At 47.4% G+C, this 11235-nt stretch overlaps 1 protein-coding gene across 1 annotated transcript in view; it reads left to right on the top strand.

The window, feature by feature from the left end:
- Positions 1–728: 728 nt before the first annotated feature.
- LOC124606432 (beta-2-syntrophin-like) overlaps positions 729–11235 on the top strand; it is a 301467-nt gene continuing 290960 nt past the window's right edge. Inside the window, exons 1-3 of the mRNA XM_047138414.1 lie at positions 729–736; positions 861–979; positions 1093–1305. Coding sequence (XP_046994370.1) covers positions 729–736; positions 861–979; positions 1093–1305 — 340 coding nt within the window. The remainder of the gene's footprint in view (positions 737–860; positions 980–1092; positions 1306–11235) is intronic.

The following is an 11235-nucleotide window of genomic DNA, read 5'->3' as shown; positions in this document are numbered from 1 at the left end:
CGGTCCCTTCTTCTTGTCAAGTTGTGCCACAAACTCCTCTTCTCCCCAATTCTACCCAATACCTCCTCATTAGTTATGTGATCTACCCACCTAATCTTCAGCATTCTTCTGTAGCACCACATTTCGAAAGCTTCTATTCTCTTCTTGTCCAAACTAGTTATCGTCCATGTTTCACTTCCATACATGGCTACACTCTTTACAAATACTTTCAGAAACGACTTCCTGATACTTAAATCTATACTCGATGTTAACAAATTTCTCTTCTTGAGAAACGCTTTCCTTGCCATTGCCAGTCTACATTTTATATCCTCTCTACTTCGACCATCATCGGTTATTTTACTCCCTAAATAGCAAAACTCCTTTACTACTTTAAGTGTCTGATTTCCTATTCCAATTCCCTCAGAATCACCCTACTTAATTCGACTACATTCCATTATCCTCGTTTTGCTTTTGTTGGTGTTCATCTTATATCCTCCTTTCAACACACTGTCCTTTCCGTTCAGCTGCTCTTCCAAGTCCTTTGCAGTCTCTGACAGAATAACAGTGTCATCGGTAAACCACAAAGTTTTTGTTTTTTCTTCATGGATTTTAATACCTACTCCGACTTTTTCTTTTGTTTCCTATACTGCTTGCTCAATATACAGATTGAATAACATCGGGGAGAGGCTACGACCCTGTCTCACTCCCTTCCCAACCCTTGTTTCCCTTTCATGCCCCACTTTTTTTAAATGTTTCTGTAATGTCATTATAGCCGGAAGATGAGGCTGATGCCTCTAAACATATTGCTTTATTGAATAATTTAAGTGAACAATTGTTGCGACTGGTGTCTGTCTCTGAAAAGCGTATTCTTTCATTGTCAGTGTCGGTTGTACTTGTAAGAGGCTTGGTGCCCTGCCATCATCTCCATCCCACGCCTACCGCAAGCACGGCGGTCCCCCTAGGACAAGCAAGCAGCAGCGGTACCCCGGAGTGGCTGACGGTGCCGTGTGTGTGGTCGGCTGCTAACGCGCCCGTGCGCTTCTCTCTTTCCGTGTGTGTTGCATGTTCACGTGGACGCCGCCCGCCGCCCGCCTACTCGCCGGCCCCCTGCAGTGGTGACCTCGCTCTATGTTGCAGTGAAGTACCTGCGCGAGGTGACGCCGTACTTCCGCAAGGCGAGCATCATCTCCGAGGTGGGCTGGGAGCTGCAGCGCGGCTTCCTGTCGGCCGCGCCGCCTTCGCCGCGCTCGCCGCAGCGCGCCGACACGCGCTACCTGCCGCTGCAGCTCTGCTACCTGGCCAGGAACCTCCGCCACCCCGACCCCGGTGAGTACCGTACTAGCTAGCGATGGCGGCGCGGCGGTACTGGTCCAGCGCCACAGCCATCTGGCGGTAGAACGAGTGAAAGTACGATAATCGGCAGGCACATTATCCGCGCGTCAGAATAGAGAGCAGTTCTAAACTGCCGTCAATCCGCCCATGCGCACTAGGCAGCGATAACTCGCACAGGCGCAGTGCTTTCTGCTTGTTATTTGCTTATTGTTAGGTGGCTAGTGGCTTATTTCAGAGTTTCGTGTTGGTGATTTTCCGCATTTTTTTCGGTAAGTATATTTTCATAAATGCAGAAAAAAAACTTATTTGCCAGAATTTCTGAGTAATATGCACATAACGTTACACGGTTATTTTCGATCCGTATCGTAATGCCTTAGCTTACGAAAGTTCGTGTTTTATTTGATTGCACGTCTTGCTATATTTCAGCTTGCCAGAAAAGAGAAATTGGCAGTGATAGGCGAGAAAGTCCGTGCAGTTTGCCCCAGTGCGACAGACGAGGACTGCAAAACTCGGAGTAGAATATATATATACATATATCACCCCTTACGCATGTACCTTCGGGGTGCACTCAGCCTCGTGATGCCAATTGAGGAGCTACTTGACCAAATAGTAGCGGCTCCGGTCAAAGAAAACCATCATAACGATCGGGAGAGCGGTGTGCTGACCACACGCCCCTCCTATCCGCATCCTCAGTGAGGATGACACGGCGGTCGGATGGTCCCGATGGGCCACTTGTCGCCTGAAGACGGAGTGCTTTATGCATGTACCTTTCCTCCTGAGTCATCCTATATATATACACTCCTGGAAATTGAAATAAGAACACCGTGAATTCATTGTCCCAGAAAGGGGAAACTTTATTGACACATTCCTGGGGTCAGATACATCACATGATCACACTGACAGAACCACAGGCACATAGACACAGGCAACAGAGCATGCACAATGTCGGCACTAGTACAGTGTATATCCACCTTTCGCAGCAATGCAGGCTGCTATTCTCCCATGGAGACGATCGTAGAGATGCTGGATGTAGTCCTGTGGAACGGCTTGCCATGCCATTTCCACCTGGCGCCTCAGTTGGACCAGCGTTCGTGCTGGACGTGCAGACCGCGTGAGACGACGCTTCACCCAGTCCCAAACATGCTCAATGGGGGACAGATCCGGAGATCTTGCTGGCCAGGGTAGTTGACTTACACCTTCTAGAGCACGTTGGGTGGCACGGGATACATGCGGACGTGCATTGTCCTGTTGGAACAGCAAGTTCCCTTGCCGGTCTAGGAATGGTAGAACGATGGGTTCGATGACGGTTTGGATGTACCGTGCACTATTCAGTGTCCCGTCGACCATCACCAGTGGTGTACGGCCAGTGTAGGAGATCGCTCCCCACACCATGATGCCGGGTGTTGGCCCTGTGTGCCTCGGTCGTATGCAGTCCTGATTGTGGCGCTCACCTGCACGGCGCCAAACACGCATACGACCATCATTGGCACCAAGGCAGAAGCGACTCTCATCGCTGAAGACGACACGTCTCCATTCGAGCCTCCATTCACGCCTGTCGCGACACCACTGGAGGCGGGCTGCACGATGTTGGGGCGTGAGCGGAAGACGGCCTAACGGTGTGCGGGACCGTAGCCCAGCTTCATGGAGACGGTTGCGAATGGTCCTCGCCGATACCCCAGGAGCAACAGTGTCCCTAATTTGCTGGGAAGTGGCGGTGCGGTCCCCTACGGCACTGCGTAGGATCCTACGGTCTTGGCGTGCATCCGTGCGTCGCTGCGGTCCGGTCCCAGGTCGACGGGCACGTGCACCTTCCGCCGACCACTGGCGACAACATCGATGTACTGTGGAGACCTCACGCCCCACGTGTTGAGCAATTCGGCGGTACGTCCACCCGGCCTCCCGCATGCCCACTATACGCCCTCGCTCAAAGTCCGTCAACTGCACATACGGTTCACGTCCACGCTGTCGCGGCATGCTACCAGTGTTAAAGACTGCGATGGAGCTCCGTATGCCACGGCAAACTGGCTGACACTGACGGCGGCGGTGCACAAATGCTGCGCAGCTAGCGCCATTCGACGGCCAACACCGCGGTTCCTGGTGTGTCCGCTGTGCCGTGCGTGTGATCATTGCTTGTACAGCCCTCTCGCAGTGTCCGGAGCAAGTATGGTGGGTCTGACACACCGGTGTCAATGTCTTCTTTTTTCCATTTCCAGGAGTATATATATATATATATATATATATATATATATATATATATATATATATATATATGCCCTTTTCTTAACCGTTTCCTGGTAAACCAAAAACAACTAGAAACGGGAAATGTGTAGCGTCGTCGTTACTAACCGTATAAGTACGCAGTTCACTCGCGCATGGTGCAGTGCTTTACCTCAAGTGTCAGTCCGACAGTGCTTGTCGTAGTGCTCGGTACTACAGTGTTGTTTCGTGAACAACGAATGCAGTTTTGTGTAGTGAAAATGCCGCGGATCTTCACGCAGGCAGAGCATGCTGACGTGGTGTTTGTCTATGGTTTGTCCAATGGGAATTCCAGCGCTGCTGTGCGAGAATACCAACAACGATTTCCGAATCGCAGAGTGCCAGATAGCAGAGTGTTTAGGAGGGTGTTTCACGGATTGCGTGAGCTGGTACGCTTCGCAGCGTAATTGTTGTCTCTGAACGTCCCGTATAACAAACTCTTAATGAAGTTGAGAACATTCTTCAACTAGTGGAACGCCACCCTACTACTAGCTCTACAAGAGTTGCTGCCGCTGGCCGAAGTGGCCGTGCGGTTAAAGGCGCTGCAGTCTGGAACCGCAAGACCGCTACGGTCGCAGGTTCGAATCCTGCCTCGGGCATGAGTGTTTGTGATGTCCTTAGGTTAGTTAGGTTTATCTAGTTCTAAGTTCTAGGGGACTAATGACCTCAGCAGTTGAGTCCCATAGTGCTCAGAGCCATTTGAACCAAGAGTTGCTGCCCAGCTTGATATTCCACAAACACGAGTAATACGCACAGTGCACGAGCGCGGTCTGTATCCCTTTCATCGGCAGAGTGTACAACATTTGCATGAAGGAGATGCTGCCGCATTGCAGGAATTCTGTCGATGGATCAATGCCAATTCCACGTGTTCTGTTAACTGAAGAGTCAACATTTACCCGCAACGGAATCAGCAACACGCGCGACTCTCATGTATGGGCAAATTAAAATGTGCATGCTACTGTGGAAACGAATTTTCAACGACGTTTCTCACTCAACGTGTGGTGCGGTATTATTGATAATCAACTCATCGGTCCAGTTGTTACAGATAACCGTCTTACTGGGACACGGTATCTTGAGTTTGTTCAGAATGTGTTAACAAAATACGTGGAGGATATCCCTTTGGCAACACGAGCTCGTATGTACTTTCAGCACGACGGAGCGCCTACACATTCCGTACGGCCAGTGACACAGTATCTGAACACAACGTATCCTGGTCGTTGGATCGGTCGCCGTGGAGTCATTGCTTAGCCACCGAGTCACCCGATCGTACCCCATTGGATTACTGTTTGTGAGGGTGGCTGAAGAGCTTTGTCTACAAGCACAGAGTGGACACAAGAGAGGAACTTCTCGCTCGTATTTTACATGCTTGTGCTCAGGTAAAGGAAGTCAAAACTGAGCTCCGATCGGCGACATGACACCTGTCTACAAGAGTAGCAACATGCATTGAACTTGACAGTGGACTGTTTGAACATCTTCTGTGAGGAAATGTACACAATTAAACAAACCATAACATAACAGTATTTTAATTTACCGTTACCTGCACCTTTCCCGTTCCTAGCTGTTTTCATTGGTTTATCCGGAGACGGATATACAGGGTGTTACAAAAAGGTACGGCCAAACTTTCAGGAAACATTCCTCACACACAAAGAAAGAAAATATGTTATGTGGACATGTGTCCGGAAACGCTTACTTTCCATGTTAGAGCTCATTTTATTACTTCTCTTCAAATCACATTAATCATGGAATGGAAACACACAGCAACTGAACGTACCAGCGTGACTTCAAACACATTGTTACAGGAAATGTTCAAAATGTCCTCCGTTAGCGAGGATACATGTATCCATCCTCCGTCCCATGGAATCCCTGATGCGCTGATGCAGCCCTGCAGAATGGTGTATTGTATCACAGCCGTCCACAATACGAGCACGAAGGGTGTCTCTACATTTGGTACGTGGGTTGCGTAGACAAGAGCTTTCAAATGCCCCCATAAATGAAAGTCAAGAGGGTTGAGGTCAGGAGAGCGTGGAGGCCGTGGAATTGGTCCGCCTCTACCAATCCATCGGTCACCGAATCTGTTGTTGAGAAGCGTACGAACACTTCGACTGAAATGTGCAGGAGCTCCACCGTGCATAAACCACATGTTGTGTCTTATTTGTAAAGGCACATGTTCTAGCAGCACAGGTAGAGTATCCCGTATGAAATCATGATAACGTGCTCCATTGAGCGTAGGTGGAAGAACATGGGGCCCAATCAAGACATCACCAACAATGCCTGCCCAAACGTTCACAGAAAATCTGTGTTGATGACGTGATTGCACAACTGCGTGCGGATTCTCGTCAGCCCACACATGTTGATTGTGAAAATTTACAATTTGATCACGTTGGAATGAAGCCTCATCCGTAAAGAGGACATTTGCACTGAAATGAGGATTGACACATTGTTGGATGAACCATTCGCAGAAGTGTACCCGTGGAGGCCAACCAGCTGCTGATAGTGCCTACACACGCTGTACATGGTACGGAAACAACTGGTTCTCCCGTAGCACTCTCCATACAGTGACGTGGTCAACGTTGCCTTGTACAGCAGCAACTTCCCTGACGCTGACATTAGGGTTATCGTCAACTGCACGAAGAATTGCCTCGTCCATTGCAGGTGTCCTCGTCGTTCTAGGTCTTCCCCAGTCGCGAGTCATAGGCTGGAATGTTTCGTGCTCCCTAAGACGCCGATCAATTGCTTCGAACGTCTTCCTGTCGGGACACCTTCGTTCTGGAAATCTGTCTCGATACAAACGTACCGCGCCACGGCTATTGCCCCGTGCTAATCCATACATCAAATGGGCATCTGCCAACTCCGTATTTGTAAACATTGCACTGACTGCAAAACCACATTCGTGATGATGAACACTAACCTGTTGATGCTATGTACTGATGTGCTTGATGCTACTACTGTAGAGCAATGAGTCGCATGTCAACACAAGCACCGAAGTCAACATTACCGTCCTTCAATTGGGCCAACTGGCGGTGAATCGAGGAAGTACAGTACATACAGTACATACTGACGAAACTAAAATGAGCTATAACATGGAAATTAAGCGTTTCTGGACACCTGTCCACGTAACATCTTTTCTTTATTTGTGTGTGAGGAATGTTTCCTGAAAGTTTGGCCGTACCTTTTTGTAACACCTTGTATATAATTAAGTAATGGTCCATTAAAGTATTGGAAATTGCGGTGCATACATCCACAGTAATTTTTGATGTAGTGGGCTGTGCTAATCTGTGGCTAAAAGCCAGACTCGTAAAAGATTCCCCAGTCGCCAGGGAACGTAATGTTACAACCAGCCTGCATCATAATAGGGCATTTACCAGTATTTTATTCGTGATCTAGGCTGGTACGATCACAAAACGCATAAATATATGATGTAATTCTTACTTTTGACAATGTGAAACAGCCTCCCTCATGACTGTGTCACACTTGCTAATTCCATATTCTATCATACACAGCGGCTTCTCGAAATGCCCATCCTCACGACATTCCGAAATTCTTGCGGATCTTCGGGCCTCTCAGTTCTTTCCTAAGCAGTGAATATAGTCCTCTGCTTGCGTCTCTTCTTCTCAGCCAGGGTCGAACCCAACAACGTCTGGCTTAACGTTTTCGTCATCGTTCTGCCCTAATCTGAAGATTCACTGTCACTGACAGGGCAATAGCTCCAAAAACAAGTGGGTCCTCGGTGTGCAAAATGCTGTGTAAACGTAAATTTAGATATACGTAAACCTGCGTAACCAAGTGTCGTAATATCAAACTAACTGTTGAGTCTGTAATTCAGAACAGTAGTAACCTACGTAAGAGAATAACACTAACTTAATTAATAATGAAAAGAAATATTGTTAAATAGGAACCTTATACTAACATAAATAATTTGTACGAATGACGTTCCGATATGCCACACATTCGCTCTTGTGTTTCGCGCTGTAGAACGAGCAACTTTACAAGAGATCAGACAGTTCTATTTCCATTTTGCGCGTTATTACCATCTACTGCGCATGTGCTCCAGGTACATCACGCGATGATGGTGTAATAGGTCCACGTGGACCAGCCTGTAGATACAGATATTCGCGCTCGGGGCGCTGGTGCGTAGCTGTATGGTTTGCGCGCATCGTGTAATAGGGGCTTAGTGGCTGAGACAGCCACAGGGGCACACACAGCATCTCATAGGTGGGCAATGAGAGAGCCGCGCTCCCGAAGCCACCTGCATGAGCGCGGGCAGAGCCGAGAGCAGCTGACGTCTATCCAGTAGTTTTTGCTGTAAAGATTAGATGGCGATACGCGCAGTCATGGCACGAGAATTCAGTGTTTACTTTCTGCGATTCAGTGTAAAACCAAGTGCAGCTAAATACTGTGTACATACGAGTACATAGCTTACTAAGGCACCAGATGGTTATAATTAAACTTTCCCTATTTAATAAGTTATAACAGGGAAATTAATTACAGTACAAGTACCAAACTTCGTAGCAGAATATGGGGTGCATGATTTCCATGCGTCACAGCGCCACCGTCCAATTATAACTATGGCCACCAGGTGCCGTGATCAGTCATCGTGATTCATAGCCCCACTCATCTGACCAGTCACTGTACACTTATTGACGTGTCAATGTGAGCTTGGACAAAAGGAGCAGGGCATTATTGGTGAAGCTGTATTATCAAAACAACAGTAATGCTGCAGCTCCACTTCCAGAATATCGCCGGCTGAAACGATTAGGGATGGGTCCTCTATCTCCACCTGTTGTGCGGAGCGTGATAAAGAAGTTCGAATCAACTGGAGAACTGGACTGGTTGATGCTCCGGGAAGAGGCCGACGACCGGTTGCACCACAGGTGGTTGATGAAATCGCTGTTGCTAGGGCAGACAAAGTTGCGCGCAATTCTCGATCGTCAGGCAGTGCGCGTGCTGTGTCACGACAGTTGAACATCCCTCGGTCCACTGTATGGAAGGTGCTTCGAACCATTCTCAAATGCTATCCGTGCAAGATCCATGTCGTACAGCAGCTTGAACCACAGGACACACAATGATGTGTTGACTTCGCTCTCCATTTTCTCGCAAGAATTGAAGTTGACGAGGGCAGACCCTGGACCATCCGATGGACAGACGAAGCTTATTTTTCGCTGACGGGTGGGGCGAATATACTGAATTGTCGAGTGTGGGGGATCTTCACCTCCAGTCACTGTGCATGAAGTTCCTCTGTATGGTGAGCGTGTCACCAATGGTGTGCCTTCACGGCTACGTTCATCACTGGCCCATTCTTTTTTGAACAGATTGGCGCTCTGGGGCCGAAGACGTGCGGTGTGACTGGCCAGCGCTACTGCGATATACTTCGCCAGCATGTCATACCCGCCCCAGAGGAGAGAGTCGCATTGAACTCGACAGTTTTCATGCAAGATGGGGGGTCCCACTGCACATCGCTCGTGAAGTTGACCTGCTTCTCCGAAACACATTTGGAAACACCCAATTATCAGCCGATTGTTTCCAAATGCTTTGTCAGCACGATCGCCTGATCTCACTCCCTGTGATTTCTGGTTGTGGGGTTACCTGAAGGGGCAGGGGAACATTCACACATTTGCTGATCTGAAGCGCACCATATCAAGAGAGGTAGCCAACATAAATACGGAGATGCTTCGTTCTGCTGTGCAGAATGCAATCCTGCGCTTTCAGGCTCTTCTGGACACTGATGGGCGCCATATTGAGCCACTTTTGTAGCAGTAACTGTACCCGTGTGTAATGGTATGATGTACCGTAGGAGCACATTAAAAGTGTCTCAGTTAATTGATTCTGCATTATTCCTCTTTTCCGTGTGCTTACATTAATGTTACCAAGTCTGGTCCTCGTACGGTAATTAGTTTCCGTGTTATAATGTGTTAAATAGGGAAATTTGGTTATAACCGCCCGGTACATTGAAGGAACAGATTTGATATGGATACCACAAGGCAGAGCACCGTAAGTATCTGAAACATAAGAAATTTTCGATATCGTAAACGTTTCATCACCGATTACTAAATTTCCGTCATTTACGTCAGCATCACCAGCACTGTCCCTAGCTACACTTGGTTCAATCGCACAATGTTCTGATAGGAACTTCATCTGATGATGAGCCTGCAGTGGCTCGAAAACACGTTTATGGTTGAAGATATAGTATCAAAAAATTAAAAAAAGCGACTGGTTGCACATTTATTACCAGATAAATCGTCAAACAAAATATTAATAACGTAACTTTGTTCAGTTGGACATCACCTAGAAAAAATAGTCACCACATCTGTAGTATATCTCTAGGCATGACTCTCTTGATATTTCAGTGCGGATGCCTAACACAGTTCGTGCTTCCTGCGGAAAATAGGACTCTGTATATCTGAGTGGTGATGGCGTGGCAGGTGCGTAAATTTAAGGAAACCGCTCATCAGAAGCGGTGAAGCGGTAAATCCGGTCCGGCACAAATTTTCAACTTTCTCCATTGCACTGCCACTATGCCCTGTGCGGCTGGAAGTTACAAATTCCCACCCATCCTCTCCATTTCTTTCCCCATTCTCCATTTCGTGTAAATACAGGAATCGCTGCGAGGAAGTAGGTGAATGGACAGTGGACATTACTAGCGTGTGACAAGTTGAAGATTTGGGTCAGGCGGGAAGCGTGTCCAGATGGGCGAGGCGGTTAAGACAACCGGGAGATACAGGTTTGAGTCCCAGTACACCACAAATTTTCTGCTTTCACCATCAAATTATTTTGATACCCAGTTGCGACTGCAGTCGGTCTATCCTTCGAAATTTGACGACCTCTGTATCAACAACACTGTGGTGTCTCTTCTATATAATGTACAGGGTGGTCCATCTGAAATTTCGGATCAGATTATCTCGAAAACCATACATCGGGCAAAAATTGTGGGTAAGAAAAGTTCTTAAGCTCAAAGAGGGACATCAAGTGATACTACAGGTGACCTTCAGTCCCTGCCCCCTTGGGTGGGGCGGGTCGCAAATTCTAAATCTTAAATGGAAACCCCCATTTTTTATTGCAGATTCGGATTCTCCTTAAAAAAGTAACCAAGTTTTGTCGGAAACATTTTTTTAAACCATAGACAGATGGAGCTGAAATCGAGAAAAAAGTAAAATTGGGGAAGAACTCTGATTTATTTATAACTATCCGAGAAAGACGCATCAGATCGATAAAAAATGTGCACCAGTTCTTCCGTTACGCCAAATTAAGCTGTTTTTGTACGAAATGTATTGTATCCTACTTTTAGCGTTACCCAGGAACAACGACATGGACGTAATAAAATGATGTTCCCATGGGGTGCTTCATTAGTGTGAGTCCCCTTGCCTCACATGTTGGGGTGCTTCATTAGTGTGAGTCCTCTTGCCTCTCACATGTTCGGGTGCTTCATTAGTGAGAGTCCCCTTGCCTGTCACATGTTTGGGTGCTTCATTAGTGTGAATCCCCTTGCCTATCACAATTTGGTGTGCTTAATTAATGAAATTAGCCACGAAGAAATTGTTCAAAATTATCCCCTTTTGCTTCAATGCATAAAGTCAATCGTATGCGAAAGTAGTCCACAGTTTTGAGCAGCATATCCTGTGGTACGGCTGCACACGTTCTTCGAATGCGTTGCTCCATATCGTTTCGGGTTCT

Source organism: Schistocerca americana, chromosome 3 (assembly GCF_021461395.2).
Source record: "Schistocerca americana isolate TAMUIC-IGC-003095 chromosome 3, iqSchAmer2.1, whole genome shotgun sequence".
Lineage (NCBI taxonomy): Eukaryota > Metazoa > Arthropoda > Insecta > Orthoptera > Acrididae > Schistocerca > Schistocerca americana.
This window is presented reverse-complemented; position numbering and strand designations above follow the sequence as displayed.